The 25,017-nt window shown below is 41.0% G+C and overlaps 1 protein-coding gene across 1 annotated transcript; it reads right to left on the bottom strand.

The window, feature by feature from the left end:
• Nucleotides 1-332: 332 nt before the first annotated feature.
• Nucleotides 333-24,146, bottom strand: AMD1 (adenosylmethionine decarboxylase 1). Its single transcript, XM_045499291.1, has 9 exons — nucleotides 23,694-24,146; nucleotides 7,013-7,099; nucleotides 5,652-5,778; nucleotides 4,983-5,085; nucleotides 3,866-3,908; nucleotides 3,595-3,739; nucleotides 3,175-3,267; nucleotides 2,943-3,098; nucleotides 333-2,536 (listed from the first exon to the last, which is right to left on the bottom strand). Exons 1-9 carry the CDS (start codon nucleotides 23,801-23,803, stop codon nucleotides 2,396-2,398), a joined length of 1,005 nt encoding a protein of 334 aa, XP_045355247.1. The 5' UTR covers nucleotides 23,804-24,146; the 3' UTR covers nucleotides 333-2,395.
• Between the last annotated feature and the right edge of the window lie 871 nt (nucleotides 24,147-25,017).

Raw genomic sequence — 25,017 nt, 5'->3', positions numbered from 1 at the left:
TTCAAACTTCTGACTTAACTCCAAACTCACAAACACAATTTTTTATTCTTACCACTTACCTCTTCTACTCTGATATCCTGGTATATATATAGCCCAGCTATTTCTCTTAAGCTTTAGTTATGAAGCCACTAATAAGAAATGTTTAAATCTGAGTATAAATTACTTATTCTCCCAGGAGCTTAAAGATCTTCTGTCTTCATGATTACTCAAACATTGGACAATAACCACCAAATACCAATTTCCTCAAATTATAAAAATTGCAGATGGCTAGTATTTGGTCTATACTATTTAAAAAATACATCAACAAAAAACTTTTTGAATGTCACTAGACAATGAATTAAGCAAACTTTTATTGAAGCTTAAATTGTGGTACAGAAATACATTTCAACTGATTTAAGTCCAACACCATGAAGAGAGAAATTATGGCACCAAAATTTTCCCTCCTCCATCATACACACTAGGATTAATTTTGATTACTATTCAATCTACAGTTTTAATTTTTCTAGGCTTTATTCCATACAAATTTGTGCAGTTTTCAACATTAGATAGAAATCTTAAATCTATTAGAAAAAAAAAAAAAATCAGACCTCAAGCCAACAAATGTCATCAAATCTACTGGGACACTGTTCAAGAACAAAATCCACTTTGAGCATTGGTCCTCAAAACAGTACAAAACATTAATTAGGTACTGTGTGCTAATTACAGAATCAAACTGATCCATTGACTGAAAGTTTCTTCAATGAAACTTTGAATCAACATGCTTAAAATAAAAGTCAAAATTTGTGTTCCAACCACTTGATTTCAAACCAAGTAGATTTTATGTTTAGAAACACTAAAAAAAGTGTTTCATTTATAAATACGGAAGGAACAAAAAAACATCACTGCAACAATCCAGAAAGAATCAAAAAACTTTGAGGACAAGAATACAAAATTTAGTCAACTTTGCTGTTTTCTCAGCTGCTTATATCCCAGTATTTGCAAATATACCTAAATGATGCCAACTCCTCAAAGCCTGTATTTTTAGTCATTTCCCATAGACGTCTGGAATTTTATGTCTTATGGATAGCATTCTGCTTCACTGTATGTCTGAATATCCTGAACAGTTCTCAGTCTGGGAAGTTTCACTTGATCTATGAAACCATGGTGAAAGAACACCAGGAAGTCAGAACACCATCATAATGCATCACACAAAGTCAAAGAACTTTAAGTCATAACATGACAAAGACAGACTCCATTTTGAACCAAAGTTTATGATATACTGTGAATGAAAATTATTGGAGATAGCTGCTAAAAGCAAAAGTTAAGGTAAATCATCTGAGATGACTTACTAAATCCAGTACAACCTTTATCTTTATTTCCTTGCCAATAAACTTAGCGATAAAAATTCTTTTACACAACCACTTAGCAAGTTAGTAAAGGCATGGTACTCATGAGAAGCTAATCTCATTAATGGGAATACAGAATGGCATACAGTTTCTGGAACAGTTCTGCCAGTATACCCTAATAAAATTTATGTGTCTTCTTTGCTAATCACCATGTTTATTTTGGTCACTATCTCCCAAAAGAGTCCATGCCAATATAAAAGGAGGACAAACTCCTTTGACCTTTAAATAAAATTAAGCCCAGGGTCCATTCCCCTTCCCCCTCCCGGGTATAAGATTAGTATAAACCCACAGTGTAACAGTATATTGCTTTATTGAGGGGGGGAGGGGTTGGGAGGCAAGACACCATGGCAAGGAATGAAATCAATTAAAGGAAGTACAGGTACAGGAAGCAATAATGTTAAAATAGTAATACACAAAATGGGTAACTGCAATCATTTTCTGAAGAGGACTCGACTCGTGGAAGATAAACTTTAATCACTGTTGCAAAAAACATCTGTATGAAGTAGAAATTGGTTTCAGTACTATTAGTAGAGAATATGTTCTAGAAAGTGGAGGTAACTGGATGTAAAATCCTGGCAGCAATTTAATAGAACAGTCCCAGATGATTAGGCTGAGGCCAACACCTAATGAGGACGAAAGCCTTGTCTGTGGGGAATTTTGGATGATACCTGGAGAAATATTACATTGTGCGTAAACCAAATTGAATTGTTTTCACAAGTGTTGTAAAGTTTCATATAGTAAAAGGTTTTTTCTACATGCACTTCAATTTCACAGCAAGAGTGGCATAGGATACCTAAACACAGAAGAGAGCATTCATGCAAGATATCTAACTCCTTGATATAATAATGCATACAATTCAAAATGATTACACTATCATTACATCTAGGGCTTTCTGCAGCTACAAGGTGGTGGTTATGGAAAGCACGGCCCCCGGTATCAATATCTAAAAAGCAGCCACCACCTCCTTCTATGTGTGTTCTCTTTTTGCGTTTTTTCTTCATTTTTATTAATCAACTCTGCTGTTGTTGCTGCTTCTTAGCAAAACTGGTAAAAACAAAATTGTAATCATTGAACATAGCGCTCTGGCAATCAAGACGTTTAAAGCCTTCAATCTTCTGGGGCGAAGAAAGCACTGTGCGACATTTAGAACTCTGGGGAAAAGAATTTAAACCAATCATTAGTGCTTCCAATCTGCAGAGGTATTTTCAAACACAACAGTCACTTAAAAAGTATTTAAGACTACTATCTTAAAGAAACTGTGGCATTTGAATACTTTAGCTGTCCTGTGGGTGGATGGAGAGGGGCATCGTCCTACGTTGTCCCCCCACCTCCCCATCTGTCTACAGGGAAAACAGGACAGAAGGAACCCATTGATTGGGCTAGATATAAAACAAGGACCAAGTCTAATCAATAACAAAGCATCGCTTCTACTAATAACCTCACCCAGTGGTACTTCTAGATATCTGTTGTTACATGTCATCTTAGGATACGTTTTATGACATGATTCACTATCCTTATTTCCTGTAAGATTTTATTGTCAGTAATAAAACAAATTACCTGATTTACAAACAGGGTGGTCACAAATTTTCCTGGCTTGAAGACTTCCACAACTTTCCTGATCAGGTCATCATAGGAGGTCTGACTTAAGTTTGTTTCAAAGCTAACATAAGAAAATTCTGGTTCTGGAGTGATGTGAATAGTCCAATAAGTTCCCTTAGAGAAACAGTTTTATGTTAATAATGAAATGGGTACACTTAAATATTTAACAATTAAGCAAAATATTACTTACATCCGATTTCATTCCATTCATCGAATACCCACAAGGATTGAACAGTGTGGCATCAATGACAGAACCTGGTATCAGGTCACGAATTCCACTCTCCTGGGAAAGGAAAGACTGAATTACATACAAATTCGAAAAATACACTGATAGGCCTGGGTGGCTCAGTCGGTTAAACATCCGACTTTGGCTCAGGTCATGCTCTCAGTTTGTGAGTTTCAGCTCACATTGGGCTCTGTGCTGACAGGTCAGAGACTGGAGCCTGCTTCAGATTCTGTCTCCCCCTCTCTCTCTGTCCCTCCCCTCCTCATATGCGGTCTCTCTCTCTCAAAAATAAAAAATAAACATTAAAAAAAGAAAAAAGAAAAAAAGAATACACTTTGAGTTAAAATTATTTAGTCTTAAAGAAGAATTCCTGAAAATGCTTACACGAGTGACATCCTTTGCAGTAACACCATCTTTCATGTAGAACTGGTCCATAACTGCTGGGTCAAGCTCACTCATCAGAATTTCCAGGGTTTGATCTGGCTGACTGATTACCCGAGTCTCTGGGAAATCCAAAGTATACAAGTACCTATATAAAAGTTAAAAAAAAAAAAAAAAAAAGTTTCTGAAAATGACAAATAGCAATTTAAAATAAATCCTATATAGACAAAAACAAAAAACAAAAAAAAACCCCATAAAACCGTGTCCAACATACCAACAGTCAGAATTCATACGTCCCATACAATATGCTGCTCCATCTGTTGAGGGAGGAGAATAAAATAAATTTAACAGCTCCATTTCATAGGATACTTTTGCCTCCACTCTTCCAATAGCTAGGGTGATAGTGCTTCCCTCCCAAGCAGGCAGGATCTCATCATCCCATTAAAAAAAAAATCATTAGAGATATACTTCAGCTAGGGAGTTAGTCTGAGTGCTGAGGAAAGTATGGCTCTCCCTCTCCCCCTAAAACTCCATTAAGGAAACGGAATTTGATCACCTGTTTCTCTACACTCCCAAGTAAATACAAGTCATTTATGTATTATGTTCCTTCCATATTGTTGTTCCAAAGCCTCATTTAACACAGTAAATTAACTGGAAGATATTTACACTAAATTATACTCGGCACTGATACAGCCTTGTATAGTTTCACATTAGATTAAGAACAGGATAGAAATTGGACTTTCTTCTCAAATCATGTCTGTGAGGGAGGAGGGGGGGGGGGGAATCTTAAATCATGCCTGTGAATGGTTTTGTGCCAAGTTAGTAAAATCATCCTAGGTTTTCAGCCTCTTCTAGGATATAAGTGTATTAAGGGTATTAGATTAGATAACTTTTAGTTCCCTGACCTTGAAGTTCAAAAAGGACGGCCTATAAATAAAGTTAGTAAATGGAAGAAAATCTTGCCAATTTGGTTGAAGTGATACTCTGATCTCACTGTTTATCATTTTTAAGCCAGTTCAATTCCTGAATAGAATGCCAAGCCCAAGTTTCTTATATGGAACAGCATCTTAGCATGGGTTTATGAAGTCACTATACCTTTTTCTGAAGGAAGAGAGCATGGCCTTCATAACCATTAAATTAGATATAAATTAGAGCAACTGGCTAGACAAAGATCATGTCTCCTTCTGGCAAGTTATCAATTCATTTTCTTCTTCCATCCTGTCAACACTGACCTTACCGTGCATATATACACTCTAGAATTTGTAATTAACTTTATTGACATATTTATCCTTAATATATATCCTTGCATACATATGCTTTCACAAACATAAAAAGATCTCTGAAAGGATATAACCTCTAAGGAAACAAGTTTCAATTCTATTTAAACTTACTTGGGAAAATTGCATTAAGAAACTCTATTTCTTCCTGGAAATTCCGGTGTGGGTACCCTTGGTGAGAAGGCTTCATGAAATTCTTACGAGAATAAAAGAAGCTCTGAAAAAGACAGATAACTTCAAACACAGAATTCTATCACCTTTCCTAGTCAACTATTTTCTGCATATGCACAACAAAATCAAATATATATTTTCTCCAATGAAATTTAACATGTTTTCCCTTTAATAGGTTTAAAAGATAGGTGATCTTTTGCTGGCCAACAAACGAAAATGAAGGCCCTGGTGTCAGAGCAAGGTTTCAGACCAATATCCATGAATTACTGTCATACAGACCAACTTTATTTAAGCTGGAGAAGAGTATCAACAATGTATTAAGAATGCAGATCACATCTCTGAGTTTCTAGAAACTAAAAAATACCCAATCTATACATGATGGGTCTTAACAGCGGTAGAAACAAGGTACATTATTTCTAGAGCAGTGATTTTGGAGCTGAGGTTTTAAATAGGCATGGAAACAATGATTTTTGAGAACGTGTATACATTTAGTTTCAAAAAAATCAGTGACTACCCATCACAACTAAGAAGTATACAAAAATTTATTTACTAGGCATATCACAGAACCCTAACATTTGTCTAGAAAAAAGGATTAAATATTTGATTACTTACTTGAATTGAGTCAAACCCACTGTAATCCCTAGCAAGTTTCAACAGGGGAACCAGTGCTTTCAGCAAGAGGGTGGTACCACATGTCTTCAAAATGAAACGTCTCTTGGAGACAAACATGCTACTCTCACTGCATTTGGAAAAAGTCACAATGTTATAATGGCGTTTACGTATTACTGAGATACAATTCATCTATTATTGGATTATCATTTACAATCTAAAATTTGGCTATTAATTTAAAATGTGAGGATCTCAAGGAAGCATAAAATGTACTACAGTATCCCGCCCTTTCTAGTATACAAAAATGAGTTTAAGGTTCTAGAACCCCACAAACAGGTCTTGAATCAGGTACAAAGCATATTAGCTCATTATACAAATCCCCTTTTACTATACAAAAATGAGTTTAAGGTTCCAGAACCCCACAAACAGGTCTTGAATCAGGTACAAAGCATATTAGCTTATTATACAAATCCCCTTTGACTGTTAAACTTTCCTCCTCACCTCACCTATCTTAGGATATTATTTACTAAATTCATGTCTCACCTTGTACTACCCACTCTCACACATATTTCTGTAACCATCTCATTATTTCTTTCACTAGATAATAAGCTCCATGAAGAAAAGGAATGTTTTGTTTTTACTCAGCATTATATTCTTAGCACATAATAAGCATGTGATAAAAACAAACCAGACACCTTATGTACTTTGTTAATCCAGTAGCCCCAAGGTCCATTATAACATGTATAAGAAATTAGTATTTTCACTGAATAAATTAGCTTTGTACCTATAAACATGTTGAATGGCTTTCTTCTATTATAGCAATTGTATTTACAGGAAGAAGCTAAGTTTTCACTTTGCTCGAAGTTCTGACAGTGAGAGGCATACACTAAACAGGAAGGCGTCTCTATCTGGGGCTGAGGGTAAAAGGACAATGCCATTCTACCACCTTTTACAGATACTTTCTGCTAACTACAAGGACGTAAAGATGGCAACCACCTTGAAGAGCTATTAGGTAAAACTTCAGAACACACTGGGACATCTAAAGCAAACATTTTAGCGGTGCCTATGTGGCTCAGTTTAAGTGTCCAGACTCTTGGTTTCAACTCAGGTCACGATCTCACAGGGTTCATGAGGTTGAGCTCTGTGTTGGGCTCTGTGCTGACGCATGGAGCCTGCTTGGGATTCTCTCTCTCCCTCACAAAATAAGTAAATAAACTTAAACAAACAAAACTTTATACTATATTTCTCAAAGTAAAAATGATTATAGAACTAAAATCCAGAGGAACAATTTGCGATTCCATGTAATGAATGTATGGTTCAGACTGTTATCAGGTAGCTAAAAAGCTGGTTTTTGCAGGACTTACCTGAGTACATAAGCTTCCTGCTTGTCAGTTTTTGTCACACTTATGATTGAACATTGCACATCCTTCAAAAGTATGTCCCACTCGGATCTATTATTTAACACAAAAAAAAATGTGATTAAGTCATAATAGCACTTGACTACTTGAATAAAAATTATAAAACTCTCACACTTGAATGTTCTAACAATTTACACAATGGATTTTTTATGTTGTCACATTCTTGTTCCATCTTCTCTTATGAATAATATTTAGCTTTATTTCTAAAGTCTATCTATAATTGACATATCCACTCAATAACAAAGAGTAAACTGGAAAACTGGAAATTATACACTATTTACAATTTATTAAGAAAAAACAAATGACAAAATGAGTAAGCCATGCACAGAGGAAATTAAAAAGGCCCATAAACCAAGGAAAATCATTACCTTTTCACCAGCAAGCCAGTAAAGAAATTAAGTTAAAATGAGATGTTTTTTGTCTATCAAATTCTTAGATTTTAAGGTTTTTTTTTTTTAAGTTTTTATTTATTTTTGAGACGGAGAGAGACAGAGCATGAGCAGGGAAGGGGCAGAGAGAGAGGGAGACACAGAATCTGAAGCAGGCTCCAGGCTCTGAGCTGTCAGCCCAGAGCCCAACACGGGGCTTGAACTCACAGACTGCGAGATCATGACCTGAGCTGAAGTCGGACGCTCAACTGACTGAGCCACCCAGGCGCCCCTCAAATTCTTAGATTTTTTAAACCTTACTATTGGAATTACAATTTAAAGAGCACCATTTCTTCACTGATTAGCCTGGCAGAAAGATTTAAAGGCCTGACAGCAAGTAAACTGGTACTCAGTGTATAGATACTATTTTCTATCAATTTGGCAGCTGATGATCATAATACCTAGTGGTGTCTAAAGTCTAAGAGCATAAAAAACTTGAAAAATGGCTTTTGCTGGCAATTTTGGGAACACTACAAGCTCTTTAATAGGATCAGGAAATGTCCATTTCAACAAAGTAGTCTGTTAAGTACAGGTAATAGACAGCAAAATGGAAGTCAAATAGGCATAACTAAATAAAGTTTTAATTTATCTGAGACCTAAGAAGTGATTCCTTTTTGGGGTGCCCGGGTGGCTTGGTTGGTTAGGTGTCCAACTTCAGCTCAGGTCATGATCTCATGGCTTGTGGGTTCAAGCCCTGCATCAGGCTCTGTGCTGATAGCTCAGAGCCTGGAGCTTGCTTAGATTCTGTGTTTCCCTCTCTCTCTTCCCCTCACCCGGCTAAAAAATAATAAACATTAAAAAAAATGTTTTAAAGTGCTTCCTCTTTAACATGCCCACTATAAACAGAAATACATAAAACAGTTCCACAGGACAAACTTAAAATTACCAGTTAAAAAAACATACTAGGAATGTTTTTTTAGTATTTTTAAATTTATTTTTGGGAGAGAGAGAGAGAGCGCGCGCGTGCACGCATGGATGAGCAGGGGAGAGGCAGAGAGTTGGCGGGGGCGGTGGGGGGGGTGCAGAGGATCTAAAGCAGGCTCTGTGCTGACAGGCTGACAGCAGCTAGCCCATGTGGGGCTTGAACTCACGAACTGTGAGATCATAACCTGAGCCAGAAGACCAAGGATCAATGGACTGACCCACCCAGGCGCCCCAAGGCTAGAAATGTTTTTAAGGCTCTTAATGTTTGGCAGATCATTCTTGAATACCCCTCAAAATAGCATTTTATGGTTAGTTTTCTTATTCAGTTAAGAATCTTTAAGAAATTCTCAACAGGGGTGCTGGGTGCCACAGTCGTTAAATGTGGAACTCCTGATCTTGGCTCAGGTCATGATCTCGAGGGGTGCGATGGGGCTCTGGACTAATGATGCGGATTATTAGCCTGCTTGGGATTCTGTCTCTCCTTCTCTCTGTCCCTCCCCCGCTTGTGCTCTCTCTCAAAATAAATAATACAAAAAAACAAGATACAAAAAAGAAAGAAAGAAATCCTCAACAATACAGCCAGCACAAAAACAGGTGGGACGCCTTGGGTGGCTCAGTTGGTTGAGCATCTGACCTTTGATTTTGCTCAGGTCATGATCTCACGGTTCATGAGACAGAGCTCTGCCTCTGGCTCTGAGCTAACAGCAGACTACTTAGGATTCTCAGTCTCTGCTTCTGTCGCTTGCTCTCTCTCAAAAAAAAACATTAAAAAAAATTAAAAAAAAAAAAAATCAAGCACAGTGCCAATCAATCCTACCAGCATTTTGTGCCTGTTTCATCATTTTTAGAAGAGATTATTACTGGCCCAGTGGGCAATTATGTGACCAATAGAGAAGGCAGTAATTACATTAATACGTTGGGTAATTAGTTAAACTGAACGGTACTGACACCTATCTGAAAAAACTTAAAAAACTTAAATACACATTAGAGTGGGACATATTTTTGCAGTTTGTTTCAAATTTTTAAAATGGTACAATTTTTTATTTAGGAAAGAAAAAAAAGTTGCAATTAAGACGCAGTTCTGAACAATACAAACTGATCATCTGAATCCTCTTATTTTAGGAAGCCAAGCAACAGCTTGGGCTTTCCCATTTCTAAGACTCAAAATTCACTAATGTATGCATTTCAGAACCCACTGTATTCTAAAAAAAAAAAATTTTTTTAATGTTTATTTTTGACAGAGAAAGAGGATCAGCAGGAAAGGGGCAGAGAGAGGGATACACAGAATCTAAAGCAGGCTCCACCCTCTGAGCTGTCTGTGCAGAGTCCAATGCAGGGCTCAAACTCACCAACTGATCTGATCATGACCTGAGCTGACCTGAGCTGCAGTCAGACGTTTAACCAACTGAGCCACCCAGGTGTCTGGAACCCAGTATTCCATAAATAGGCTTTTTTTTTTTTTTTTTCTCCAGTAGGCCTCATGCCTGGACTCGAACCTACGACCCTACAACCCAGAGATCAAGACTAGAGCTGAGATCAAGAGTCAGATGCTCAACTGACTGAGCCACCTAGGTGTCCCAAGGCTTTTTTTTTTTTAATATCTGGTGGGCAATAAGACCTACTTCACATGACTAATAAAGATTAAATTACATAATGCATACAAAATTTACCTATGATAAGAATTCAAATACTGGGGCGCCTGGGTGGCTCAGTTGGTTAAGCATCCGACTTCAGCCCAGGTCATGATCTCAGTTTGTGAGTTCGAGCTCCAAGTTGGGCTCTGTGCTGACAGCTCAGAGCCTGGAGCCTGCTTCAGATTCTGTGTCTCCCTCTCTCTCTGCCCCTCCCCAGCTCATGCTAGCACTCTGTCTCTGTCAAAAATAAATAAACTTAAACAAAAATACTGTGTTCAAAATACTGAACACAAAGGTAAATAATGTTAATACAATATTAATATAAATATTAATTATAATTAATACACTATAAATACAAGAAGCTTTAAGTCGAATTTTGAAGTACAGGGGTCTCTCTTTAGAGCTTATCTAATTTAGATCTTACCTAATGACTTCCCATTAGAATTCAGCTCACCCATTAGAATTCTACACTCACTGGCTATGCTACTGAGTCCTATCACCCCTTCTCAGTTTTTATTCACTATCCATGCTGACTCCCTCACCCCCAGTTTTATAAGTGACATACATATCGTTGTATGTAAGTTTATGGCCTACAGCATAATGGCTTGATTTACATATTGTGAAATGATTACTGCAGTAAGTTTAGCATCCATCTCAGATACAATAAAAAGAGAAAGCAAAAGAAGAAAAAAATTTCCACTATGAGAACTCTTAGGATTTATTCTCTTAACTTTCATGAATCATACAGCAGTGTTAACAGTATGTTAAGACTTTTAATTGTGCTCCATGAACTTTTTCTTTCTTGTATAACTTTGTTTTTCTCTGGATTTAAAAGCTGTCCTGCTTTTTCATTTGGTTTGGTTTTCTATGCATTAATTTATCCTTAGATCTTCCCCCAACTGTTTCCTTTCAACATTTCTTTTGAGTGATTCTTGGCCAAGAATAGGGTACTAAGACTTAGCTAGTCAGAAGGTCTACACACCCGGATGGGGTGTATTTACTGTGGGCCTTTATGCAGGGCACGGTGACTGGGTGGTTTCACTGTGGAACTCCTTCCCTATCACTATTTTTTTTTTTTAAAGTTCTTTCCTGGGCAAGTCAGATTACCCAAATATTCCTTTCTCTTGCCTAAAGAGCATTAAGATTTCTAGTAGGCAAAACAGGGTAAGGGGCTAGGAATCCCAGTCACTATAAGCTTACGTTCTTTATTTTCAGTATAGTCAATCTATCCCTCAACAGTTCCAGGTCCCCTCATTACAGAGTGATCCTTTTTTACACCCAGAGAATAAACTATTATCTAATCTTCGTATCTCCTGGCATTCCCCTTCTCATTTGACTCAAAATTTGCAATATAAAGACACCGTATCAGAAGAACAGTTGAAATAAATAAAACACACAGACAAAATATACAGGTAACTAGCTCTATCCCCATTCCCAGTATTTCAGTCACACTGGGCTTTTCCACCAACCATTCCTAGAAATAGGGCACCATAAACTCAATTTGCCCATATCATGCCATGTGGGAGTGAGAGTACTGCTGGAATGGATTTCACCCTACCTAGAACTCCTGTCCTCAGCCCCCTTCTTCTAGCTCAAATCACCTCACTATTCCCACCAGACCAAATGTCACTAAAAGGTTTTTTTTTACTTTACAGAGAAAGAGAGAGCACGTGCACACATAATGGTGGGGGGCAGGGGCAGAGAGAATCCAAGCAGGTCCCATGCTCAGCACAGAGCCCGACATGGGGTTCAATCCGACAACCCCACTGGGATCATGACCTTAGTCGGACCCTCAACTGACTAAGCCACCCAGGCACCTCAAAGGGTTTTAAAACTCAGAATGCTGGGGCGCCTAGGGTGGCTCAGTCGGTTAAGTGTTCGACTTTGGCTCAGATCATGATCTCGCGGTTTGTGGGTTCGAGCCCCACATCGGGCTCTGTGCTGACAGCTCAGAGCCTGGAACCTGCTTCAGATTCTGTGTCTCCTCTCTCTGCCCCTCCCATGCTCATACTCTGTCTCTCAATAATAAATAAACATTAAAAAAAAACAAACTCAGAATGCTTACCTAGTATTTGTGTGGCTATTTTAGTATTCATGCCAATCCCACTACACTCATTCCGTGTAGTTAGGGACTTTGTGTTGTATTGTGTTTATCTCCAGTGCCTAGTCCAGCTCATAGAAGGTCCTCAAATATTTGTTGACTTTGGCAATAAGTAATTATTCTGATGAGATCTTATGGACATTTGGAGAAATAACAGCCTTGAATTTTCATTTATTTTTAAAAAGTAATCCCTATGCCCAATGTGGCGCGTGAATCCGTGACTGAGATCGAAAGGTCACATGCTTTACCAAATGAGCCAGGTAGGCCCCCCGCTATAGCCCTAAAATTTTTAAATTTAAAATAGTTACATGATCCTTTACTGTTTAAATTTGTCATGCTAATAATTCAGGTATTTAGAGGGCAATTCTTATTAAAAAGGTAAGTTTATCTTGTTAACTAGATCATTCCAGTTGAAATGCCATCTTATTTTAATCTACATAAATGAAACTTACTCATTTCACGGCCAAATAATTAGTTGTAGAATCTACTCATTATAATGAACATAGTTCTGTTTTCAGGTTTTTTCCTGCAACACACCCTTCTCTTTCTGGGTAATCTGCTGATGCAAACATATTAAACTTTTTGGTCTGAACAGAACCTGAGAGACCTTTGGGACATTTCTTCCAATCTTTTCTGTGTTGTTCAACTTGGGTAACTCCTACTGATCTATCTTCAAGTTCAGTCGATCTTCTGTCATCTCCATTCTACTAAAGCCCACCCAATAAACTTTTTATTCCAGTAGTTATTTTCCTGTTTTTTTTTGTTTTTGTTTTTGTTTTGAGAGTACAAACAGGGGAGAGGTGAGGACAGTGGACCCAAAGGAGGTTCTGCACTAACATCAGTGAGCTCAATGTGGGGCCCGAACTCAAACTGCGAGATCATGTCCTGAGCTAAAGTCAGATGCTCAACCTACTGTGCCACCAAGGTGCCCCTTTCCTGTTGTATTTTTAAATTTTTTCTTTTATTTCTCTAAGACTTCGTCTTTCCTTTTAAGAGTATTCATTCTTACTTCAAGGAGCACCTGGGTGGTTCAGCTGGTTGAATGGCTGACTTCAGCTAAGGTCATGGTCTCACGGTTCCTGGGCTCAGGCCCCACATCAGGCTCTGTGCTGACAGCGCAGAGCCTGGAGCCTGCTTTGGATTCTGTGTCTCCCTCTCTCTCTCTGCCCCTACCCCCCTCAGATTGTCTCTCTCACATACCAAAAAAAAAAAAAAAAAATTCGCTCTTACTTCTTATGGAATGGTTATGATAGCTGTTTGTAAATCTTGATCTGCATCACCTTGAAGTTGCAGTCTTTTTCCTTTGATGGATGCTGAGAATTTCCTGGTGATTTGTTATTAATTTATAATTGCATCCTTAGCATTTTGATCATGTTATATAATTTTAAATCTTGTTTAAATCCTATGGAGCATACTGATTTTTAAAAATTGTTTTAGGGGTAACTGAGTGGTTCAGTTAAGCATCTGACTTCAGCTCAGGTCATGATCTCACGGCTTGGGAGTTTGAGCCCCATGTTGGGTTCTGTGCTGACAGCTTGGAGCCTAAAGCCTGCTTAGGATTCTTTGTCTCCCTCTTTGCCTCTCCCTTGCTCACACTCTGTGTCTCCCTCTCTTACTCTCAAAAATAAACAAACATTAAAAAAGTAATTAAAAAAAATTGTTTTAGCAGGCAATTGAAATGGTTAAGTTCAGTCTTCAAGTTTTTACCCAACTTCTATGGGTTATATGTTATGATTTCTGTTTAGTTATGAAAGCCCCTGCCATGGTATTCAGATCTGCCCTGCTTGTCACCCAGCAGCCAGACTGGGACTGGGAGGTCAGTGACCTATCACTTTTCTTTTTTTTTTTTTAATTTTTTTTTCAACGTTTATTTATTTTTGGGGGGACAGAGAGAGACAGAGCATGAACGCGGGAGGGGCAGAGAGAGAGGGAGGCACAGAATCGGAAACAGGCTCCAGGCTCCGAGCCATCAGCCCAGAGCCCGACGCGGGGCTCAAACTCACGGACCGCGAGATCGTGACCTGGCTGAAGTCGGACGCTTAACCGACTGCGCCACCCAGGCGCCCCGACCTATCACTTTTCAAAGCCTTTGATAAATTGTGATCAAATCCATACAGGAGCAGCTCAGTGGTATTCATATAAATCTTTATGGAATCACTTTCTTCATCTTTCTCCTCCCCATAATCTTGCTGACAATTTCTGGTTCAGGGTGAGGGCCCAATTCTTGGTTCTCTCCACTCTGCCTTGACTATCTGTCCCTCTCTGGCCAAACAGGGAAATGAAAAGAAAAAATATCAACAGGGATATATCCATGATGCTCTTTACTTTTGGGACCACAGTTCTTCTGGCCAAAACACACACACACAAAGCAAAGCAATACAAAAACAAAAAAGATTTTCCCCCACTCTCTTGGACCAGGTTGGCCCTCTTTCGGAGCTCTTTTTGTCTGCACCTAGTGTGCAGTTAGCAGCTTCTGGCAGCTTTTCAGACCACCCCAAGAGATAACCAAAGGAAATAAAAAACAGGAAATCATAGCTGTCTCAGTGCTATTTTGAGTTATGGTTTCCTTCTCCAATTCACCTGCTAACATTTACTTTCCAGAATCCTCAGCTGATCCATGCATTCTGTCCAAAGTTTTTAGTAAACGCTAGACAGTGTGCTTATTCCACCTTGAGGGACACCAGAATGCTCTTGCACTCACTCATTAGTTAATAATTTTTGCAACCAAGCTCTTCCTCATCTAATAGAAACCATCTAGTATTTTTTCAAAGTCACAGTATGAAAGAACACAATTGCTTTAAAAAACTTCAGGGGTGTCTGGGTGGCTCAGTTGGCTGGGCATCTAGACTCTTGGTTTTGGCTCAGGTCATGATCTCCTGGTTCATGTGTTCGAGCCTATATCAGACTCTGTGCTATCAGGGCAGAGCCTGCTTGGCATTCTCTCTGCCCCCTCCCCACTCATGCACAGGTGCTCTCTCAAAATAAATCAACATTACAAAAAAACACTTTGGGGTGCCTGGGTGGTTCAGTTGGTTAAGCGTCCAACTTCAGCTCAGGTCATGATCTCATGGTTTGTGGGTTTGAGCCCCACGTCGGGCTCTGTACTTACAACTCAGAGCCTGGAGCCTGCTTCGGATTCTGTGTCTCCTTTTCTCTCTCTGCCCCTTCCTCGCTCATGCTCTCTCTCAAAAATAAACATAAAAAAAAAAAAAAAAAAACCCACAACACTTGTTAAAACAACTGGATGGTTTATCAACCAAAAAGACAATCTTAGAATAGCCCACAGGCTTTCAAAGAATGAATAAATCAAGGGGCAAGATGTGAGAGAAATAAAACCGAAAATGTCAATACATGTATATGAAAAGAAAGGTGAAAAACCAACACCAACCTAAGGCTCAAACTCAACAACCATGAGATCATGACTTGAGCCAAAGTCGGGCACTCAACCAACTGAGCCACCCAGGCGCCCCAAGCCTCCTTTTGTAAATAAAGCTTTATTGGATCCCAGACAACCAGATCATGTATCACCCCAAAATAGGATACTCTTTACTAATAACAGTACATGGATTGAATAATCTTAGATCACTATGCCAGAAAAGCAAAATTTTATATTTTATATTTAATTTTTTTTTTTTTAGGGACGCCAGGGGGGCTCAGTCAGTTAAACATCCAAATTCAGCTCAAGTCATGAGCTCACAGTTCATGAGTTTGAGCCCAGAGTCCAGCTCTGTGCTGACAGCTCGGATTTGAGTCACTTGCTTCGGTTTCTGAGTCACCCTCTCTCTCTGACTTTCCCCTGCTCGTGCTTGGTCTGTCCCTCAAAAATAAATAAAATGTTAAAAATAAAGTTTTTTTTAAAAAAGCTTATTTATTTTTTAAAAGTTTTTTAAATGTTTATTTATTTTTGAGAGAGACAGAGACAGAACACGAGTAGGTTAGGGGCAGAGAGAGAGGGAGACACAGAATCGGAAGCAGGCTCCAGGCTCTGAGCTGTGAGCACAGAGCCTGATGCGGGGCTTCAACTCACGAGCTGTGAGATCATGACCTGGGCCGAAGTCGGACGCTCAACTGACTGAGCCACCCAGGCACCCCAAAAGTTTATTTATTGAGAGAGAAAGAGAGAGTGCACTTATGTGCAGGGAGGGACAGAGGGACAGGGAGAGAGAGAGACAGAATCCCAAGCAGACTCAGTGCTGATAGTGACCATAAGCAAGACTTCATCTCACTAACCGTGATACCATAACCTGAGCCTAAATCAAGAGTCATGCAACCAACGGAGACACCCAGGCACCCCTATATTTAAAGTTTTCTTAAAGAGTCTGTGATTTAATAAAAACAGAACTAGCCGGAGTGTTTACAAGGGAAAAGAAACAACTAAAACGTCTTGTTATCTGATTCAACAAGACCCCAAATGGACAACTGACCATACTTTTAAATATAGTAAGTAAATGCCTCAAATGACCTTCAACAAAGGTGCCAAGACTACAAAATTGGGGGTGGGTGGGGGGAGTCATCTGATGGTGCTAGGAAAACTGGGTGTTTACACAAAATAATAAAGTTGGATCCTTCCTAAGACCATCTACAAAAATTAATTTAAGATAGATTAAAGACAAAAATTAAGACCTAAAGCTACAAAAGTCCTAGAAGACATGAGGAAACGCTTCAGTAGACTGGATCTGTCAGTGCTTTCTTAGATATGACACAAAAAGCACAGACAACAAAGGCAAAAAAAGACAAATGGGACTGTATCAAACTTAACTTTTGCACATCACAGGAAAGCATTCAAAAGAGTGAAAACACAATACAGAATTGGAAAATATATTTGCAAATCAAATAGGTGATAAAAGGTAAACATTCAGAATATATAAGGAACTTCCACAAGAACAAAAATAAATAACCCAATGCGGCACTTGGCTGGCTCAGTTGGTGGAGTGTGCAACCCTTGAACTCAGGGTGGAGTTCAAGTCCCATGTTGGGTGTACACATCATTTAAAAATATCTTTAAATGTTCCGGACTTCAAGCTGTATTACAAAGCTGTCATCGTCAAGACAGTATAGTACTAGCACAAGAACAGACACTCACATCAATGGAACAGAATACAGAACCCAGAAACGGATCCACAAACGTATGACCAACTAATCTTTGACAAAACAGGAAAGAATATCCAACAGTCTCTTCAGCAAGTAGTGCGGGGAAAACTGGACAGTGACATACAGAAAAATGAACCCGGACCACTTTCTTACACCATACACAAAAATAAACTCAAAATGGATGAAAGACCTAAACGTAAGACAGGAAGCCATCAAAATCCTAGAGGAGAAAGCAGGCAAAAACTCTTTGATCTTGGCCGCAGCCAACTTCTCACTCAATATGTCTCCAGAAACAAGGGAAACCAAAGCAACTATTGGGACCTCATCAAAACAGAAAGCTTCTTCTGCACAGCAAAGGAAACAATCAGCAAAACTAAAAGCAACCGATGGAATGGGAGAAGATATTTACAAACAACACAGACATATCAGATAAAGGGTTAGTATCTAAAATCTATAAAAACTTATCAAACTTAACACCCAAAAAACATAATCCAGTGAAGAAATGGGTAAAAGACACGAATAGACACTTCTCCAAAGACATCCCGATGGCCAACTGACACATGAAAAAATGCTCAGCATCCTTCATCATCAGGGAAAGACAAATCAAAACCACAATGAGATACCACCTCACACCTGTCAGAATGGCTAACATTAACAACTCAGGCAACAACAGATGTTGGCAAGGATGCAGAGAAAGAGGATCTCTTTGGCACTGCTGGTGGGAATGCAAGCTGGTGCAGCCACTCTGGAAAACAGGATGGAGGTTCCTCAAAAAACTAAAAAGAGAACTACCGTACGATCCAGCAATGGCACTACTAGGTATTTATCCAAGGAATACAGGTATGCTGTTTCGAAGGGGCACATGCACCCCAATGTTTACAGCAGCACTATCAGCAATAGCCAAAGTATGGAAAGAGCCCAAAGGTCCACCAAAGGATGGATGAAGATGTGGTATATACACACAAACACACGTACACATACAATGGAGTATTACTTGGCAATCAAAAAGAATGAAATCTTGCCATTTGCAACTACGTGGATGGAACTAGAGGGTATCATGCTAAGCGAAATCAGTCGGAGAAAGACCAACATCATATGATTTCACTCACATGAGGACTTAAGATACAAAACATATGAACATAAAGGGAAGGGAACAAAAACTTGAGACTCTTACATATGGAGAACAAACAGGGTTGCTAATGGGGGTTGTGGAAGGGGGGATGGGATACCCGGGTAAGGGGCATTAAAGGATCTACTGAAACCATTGTTGCACCATATGCTAACTTGGATGTAAATTTTAAAAAAATAAGTAAAAATTAAAAAAAATTAAAATTATAAAAATATTTTTAAATGTTTATTTTTGAGATAGCAGGAGCAGGGAAGGTGCAGGGAGACAGGGAGAGAAGATGTGAAGCAGACTCTGGGCTGAGAGCAGAGCCCACTTGGGATCCTCTATTTCACTCTCTCTGCACCCCCCTCACTCTCTCTCAAAAAAAGAAAATTACAAAAAATGGTTAAAATGGTAAATTTAATGTTAGATGCTTAAAAAAATTTTTTTTTAATTTATTTACTTTGAGAAAGAGAGCTCAAACGGGAAGGGCAAAGAGAGAGAGAGAGAATCCCAAGTAGGCTCCATGCTAGCAGTGCAGCAGAGCCTGACACGGGCTCGATCCCACAAAGCATGAAATCATGACCTGAGTTGAAATCAAGAGTCGGACACTTTAACCGACAGAGCCACCCAAGTGCTCCACGTGTTAGATGTTTCTTAATCTCAATTTTACAAAGTAAATGTCTGAAGGAACAGAATGCTGCTCGCAGGTGGAAGAAACCCTTCAGAGCAGAGTTTTATCACTCACGTCACCCAAAGAGTTGGATCCTACTAAGATGCAGATCAGACACTATAAACTACAATTTAATTTTTTGTAAAGGATGAGGGCTGGTTGCAAGGATTCTAAGTCATACCTCAAAATTAACTTTCCCAGAACTCCTGCCTTACTTGATTACATCATTGCACACTATTGCAGAATCAGTAATTTTACACTGAAGGAATTTACAACCCCTACCCAAGAAACCTTTTAGTGTAAAAAGGTTTGAAGTAGAAAAGCTTCCTATTGAAGTAAGCTTCTCTTGTTACCTTTCTCAAAGAAGTTTTGAAAAAGTTTAAACTGCTATCTCCAAGCCACCCTTTTTAAAGTGCACCTGTTGAAAGTAATCAACTGAATGTAGCAGTAATTATACGGATAGTGATTTAAATTGTAGCTTACAAAATTTGAAGGAGAGAAATGGCAGAACATCCCACTTTGTCCTAAATGTTGTTTCCAACATGACCACCATAGATTGTAGTTTTAATAGTTTCACATTAACTGCAAATAATACACCTCTAACCGTCCCATAATTTTTATTCTCTTCGCCTCCACTACAATTTCCCATCTGAACCCACTTCATTACTAAGAATAATAGCTCAGGGCTATGAATTCAAAAGCAAAAAACCTTTCCTCTCCTCAAAATTTCTAATTTTCCAACAGACTTCCTCCCCATAGCAGCCATTTCCTATAATATGTGTGAAATAAGCCAGTTTTAGAACACATCATCTATTCCTTTATTGATATGGAATACTGCTTTTTTATTTTTATTTTTTTTTTTTTTAATTTTTTTCTTTAACGTTTATTTATTTTTGGGACAGAGAGAGACAGAGCATGAACGGGGGAGGGGCAGAGAGAGAGGGAGACACAGAATCGGAAACAGGCTCCAGGCTCTGAGCCATCAGCCCAGAGCCTGACGCGGGGCTCGAACTCGCGGACCGCGAGATCGTGACCTGGCTGAAGTCGGACGCTTAACCGACTGCGCCACCCAGGCGCCCCGGAATACTGCTTTTTTAAAAAATATTTATTTTTGAGAGAGAGAGGCAGAGCATGAGCAGGGGGAGGGACAGAGAGAGAGGGAGACACAATCCAAAGCAGGCTCCAGGCTCTGAGCAGCCAGCACAGAGCCTGACGCAGGCCTCAAACTCACGAACCGCGAGATCATGACCTAAGCTGAAGACGCCCAACTGACTGAGCCAACCGGGTGCCCCAGAATGCTGCTTTTCTTAAACATACTGTTAAGCGGGGCACCCGGGTGGCTCAGTGGGTTAAATGTCCAACTTCAGCTCAGGTCATGAACTCGCGGTTTGTCAGCTCGAGCCTCATGTTGGTCTCTGTGCTGACAGCTCAGAGCTTGGAGCCTGCTTCAGATTCTGTGTCTCCCTCTCTCTCTCACCTTCCCCTGCTCATGCTGTCTCTCCCTCAAAAATAAACAATAAACATTAAAAAGAAAATGATCTTCTTCAAAAAAAATCCCATATTGTCCATATTGTTAACCAGCATTCTTTAACCCAGTCCAGACAGGATTTTCCTACTTAAAATAACAAAACCAAAAACTGTATAGTGTGCTCCATGTCTCCTTTGAGAAGTTAGTAAAAAGATTCTCCATATCACATACTTTGTTCAGATTATACTTAAGGTGAATTCTACTAAATGGCCTACAGAAGAGTAGGAAATGTTTAACAGAACAGTTCTCGATGAACTTGGGAGTTAAAGCTTGGAAAGATGAGCCAATTTTGCTTCAAGTGCATTGTATTCCCTCATACTATATTAAAAATAAAAATCAATTCCAGATGGAAATGCAGATCTAAATACAAAAAGCAAAACAAAGTTTAGGAGGAAAAAAGAACATCTTCATTAACCTCTAGTGAGTAAAGATATCTTAAATAGGATGCAAACCTGCTAAGTTAAGATCATTAACAGAATGAAAAAATTGTGGTATGTTGACACAAAACACTACACAAAATGTCTGTCTGCATTTTAATGGATGATTGAGAGTGGAGATAAGGTCTTTCTGCCTTCAACATTTTTATCATTAAATAAAATTTTATCATTAAATAAAAATAAGGCTACAAAGATAAAATACTTCGTAGAATGTATTATAATGGTGCAATCTAAAACTCCCCAATGACACTATCTCCTCTACTGGAGTCAAAATACATCAAATTGCTAGGACACCCTTTAATATGTAGTTTTTTAGACTACCATCTGACATATTTTCTTCTACAACCTTGTTTGCTTAAAAAGAGGGAAAAGGAAAAAAAATGGCCTTTAAAAAGCAAAAAAACCCAAAACCCCAAACCCCCCAACAACAAAAAACCCCCAAAGATAATAACTTAGAGTGGTTACTATGTGTCAGTTTTTAAAGTAGTGTACCTAAAGTAACCCACTTAATCCTCACAACTACTCCATGAAGGTAGGTACCAGTACTGTCTTCATTTTAGAGATGAAGAGACATCAAACAGCTAGTTATTAAATGCTGAATTCAAATTTAGATATTCCAGAGGCAATTTATTTATGCTTGATTGACAGGTCACAGAGAAAGTTCCTACCAAGGTTGCCAAAAGACCTCTCAGTTAAACAGATTTTCCAGTTCTTACTTGCTCTATCTACAACAGCTTAAGTGTGGTATAATCTCTCAAGATAGTGATTTAACGAATGTTAAAGGTCTATAAAATTACCGCACCAAATCACGAACAAAACAATATTCTGTCCTTGAAGGTTTAACTTTTGCCATCATTTTAAGAGCCACACTGAGGGAGCAAAACAATTTCTGCTGACCAAAGTACAAAGGAACAGTGGTTCTTACTTACAGAAAGCAAACTGCCCTTTTATAACCCTTTCTCCCTCCTCCTTGACTCAGGGAACTTAAGCAAAAAAGCCCAAGCTCAAATTCTGGCATTTCTGCCTAAGAACTTGGAAGGAAGAAAAGCCCTCTTCCCTTTATTAAGAATGTGTGCTTACAAATAAAGCTTCAGAACATTTAAAGAGTCAGAGCAAAACCATTTGTTAACAACCTTATGAGAGACTTATTCATTAGTTCTTCAATGACACGATTTTCTAGATTATCTGATCACAATTGTTTCACCAGACGCATATCACCACCAGGGAGTTTCCCCCTTTGTGAAATGGAGGAAATACTAAGCTTCCCAGTATTTGTAAGTAACTGCCTCCTATAATACAGTGATTAAAGCTGAACCTGGCACATAGTGAAGGTCTACGTTAGACATTTTAAGTGTCGAACAAAGCTTGAAAAATGAGACCTGTCACATTCTAGCTAACACGACGCTTTTAGCAAGAGGATCCTTCAAGACAGACCTACTGCCTTAAAAGTCCCGGCAGCACGTGTCCGCCTGGATTCCCTTCTCCAGTTGCTTTTTGTCACGGACTGCAGCGAGCGCAGCCTACATTCCTGAAACGCCCATTGGCCCACACCCTGGGGCCAGGCTCTCGGTCGGGCCCAGGAGCTCATTGGTCGTCGCCTCAACGAGGCAGCCGCGCCGGTTCCTCCGCCGCACCGTCACACTCGCCGCACTTGTGCGCGGAAAGGCAAGGGGTGCCTAGCGGTGTGAGCGCCACGGGAAAGGCCCAGGCACCTTCGCAACCGCCTGTACTTCCATTTGCTCTCTGCTTTCCCAAGAGCACGAGAAGACCTCTTCTTTTCTGCGCGATCAGCCCAGCGCTCTCGCGTGACTGCCGGGGGTGGGAGGCTGGGGCCCCAGATTCCTTTGCAGGCTTAGGCATTAAAGGTATTATGTCCTGGCTCGGACGGGCCTCTAGCCCGTAAATTTAGACAAACCTTTCTCCACCCCGCACCTCGCCCGGAACCCGCCGACGCGGTAACAGGTTACACAGCCAAGGTCAAGAGTCTCCGGGGCCAGCCTCGGTGGGCTCCGGGGCCGCCCCGAAAAGGATTTTGGTGCAGAGCACGTTAGGGCGGCGGTGGGGCCCAGCCACTGCGACACCACTGCTCCCGCCCAATCCCCGCCGCCCGGGCGCCACATGCTGCCAGCGCCGACCGCGGGCGGGAGGCCTGCGCGCCAGACCCTCAGTCCGAGACCGGGAGAGCCCCAGCCTCCCGAAGCACGCGGAGAGAACGAGCCCAGCTTCAAACCCACTCCCTCCCTCCCCGCTCCCCGAGAGGGGAACGCCCGAAGTAGCGCCTGACTAAGCTCTCTGAGCCACACCTGCCGGGAGGCAGCCCGCGCGGCCCCAAGGCGCCCCCACCCGGGGTCCCGACCGCCAACTCCGGAGGGGAAAGTCGGACGGCGCGGGCCCACAAACCACACCGAGTGGCGCCGCCCGCCGCCCCGCACGCTGCGCGGGGGACGTTACCTGAGCACGCGGCGCGCCGGCCTCCTCCCCCTCCCCCCGGGCAGCGCCCGGTCCGGCAACGGCGGCTGGAGAAGTCGGCTCGGGCCACGCGTGGACGCGGCCGCTCCCCCCAGCACCGAGCCCCCCCTCCACGGCAGCCGAAACGAGCCCCGCCCGCGGACCCGCCCCCACCTGAAGGCTGCGGGAACCCGGGGCCCCCGACCCCAGCCCGTGGCTGGTGCCTTCCAGGCAGCGACAGCCCCCAGCACCCACCTTGGGATGGTGCGAAGATCCCCAGATCCTTGGTTTGCGTCGGGTTGCTGCCTGGAGAACCAAACCTCCAGCAGCTTCTCGGTCCCTTCGAAAAAATGTGCAGCTTCCATCACCGTGAGACTAGCGAACAACCAACAACCACAGAAAATCAACTAAATTAAATCTCTTCTCCCGCCGCTGCCGCCGCCGCTGCGGATTGTTCCAGCTGTGTTACTAAAGTTCAGGTTCCTTTTTTTTTTTTTTTTTGCTATAATTTTATATTAACTTTTTTTAAAAAAAGGATTAATAAAATTTTCCCGGCTTTTTTTTTTTTTTTTTTTGTGAGCGAAAGTTGAACGTGAGTCTGTTGGAAATAGAGGCAGATACAGTTCAGTCTCTTGTAGTCCGCTGTTTCCCCGTTAGAGAGAGTAGAGCGAGCGCTAGCTAATGTCGCCGGCCATACTGTGGAAGCGAGGGCGCTGCGTGAGCACCGCATTTATATATGCTGTCTCCCCCGAAAGGCCAGGAAGTGACGCAGCGTCCCGCCCCTGAGGCTCATAGGTGTTCCCGCCTGTCAATCAGCAGCCGCCGAGTTGCGGCTGGCTGGCGGCCCGCCTGCCGGGAGCGCGGAGAGCTACCCGCCGCGCTGCGGTTTGGGTTCGCGCTGTCCCTTGGGCGGGAGACGGCGCTGTGTTGTCCGGTGGCGACTGAGAGCCTGGGGTCGAATGCAGAATGGGAGGGGAGAACGGGAACGGAGTGGGGAAAGGGTGCGCCGCGCTGCATTAAACTGGTTAGCAGAGAACATGGGTGGATCCTTAGGGTTGGCGGGGTTCGGCGGGGGCGGTGGCCACTGCTGGGATGGCGTGGTGGTTTTGATCCTGTGCAGTTCACCGCGATTGCCGTGGTACTTGGCCATTCTCTAAAGTATGTGTTTCCTCAGGACGAAAGAAGCCACACATTAAAACTCAGTATTTGTCCGTGACGCACATGTTGCCGAGGGTCGGATTAGAAGGCGCTTTGATTCTGCCCCTGCCTTAGCTGATGTTCGAGGAAAAGGAGTTCTCGATCCGTTTACACAATAGCCCGAAGCGTTGTCTGCCTATTTAAAAAGGGAAAAGCAACGTGGCGCCCAGCTTCGGAGGGCTCTACCTACCTCCAACCATGTGGCTCGCCCAGCCTTGGAGTTGGCCGAGCTCAGCGGCTGCCGTGAAGCACTGGCAACTCCGTGCTCGATTAGGTCAACGGGTGGGAATTTATTTTCTAAAACTATTTCTAGAAACTGGTTTAATAAATATAATCTGAAATTGTCTGATAATATTTTTTTGAATGTTCTCAAACTGATGAG

Source organism: Leopardus geoffroyi, chromosome B2 (genome assembly GCF_018350155.1).
Source record: "Leopardus geoffroyi isolate Oge1 chromosome B2, O.geoffroyi_Oge1_pat1.0, whole genome shotgun sequence".
NCBI lineage: Eukaryota > Metazoa > Chordata > Mammalia > Carnivora > Felidae > Leopardus > Leopardus geoffroyi.
This window is presented reverse-complemented; position numbering and strand designations above follow the sequence as displayed.

What these genes read in the sequence shown, in the direction of transcription:
- AMD1 (XM_045499291.1), bottom strand. Translation starts at nt 23,803, where the DNA reads ATGGAAGCTGCACATTTTTTCGAAGGGACCGAGAAGCTGCTGGAGGTT. An exon ending in TCTTAATGCAATTTTCCCAA is followed by an intron (nt 3,909 to 4,982) that starts GTAAGTTTAAAT and finishes CTCCCTCAACAG; the next exon opens with ATGGAGCAGCATATTGTATG. An exon ending in CGTATGAATTCTGACTGTTG is followed by an intron (nt 3,740 to 3,865) that starts GTATGTTGGACA and finishes ACTTTTATATAG; the next exon opens with GTACTTGTATACTTTGGATT.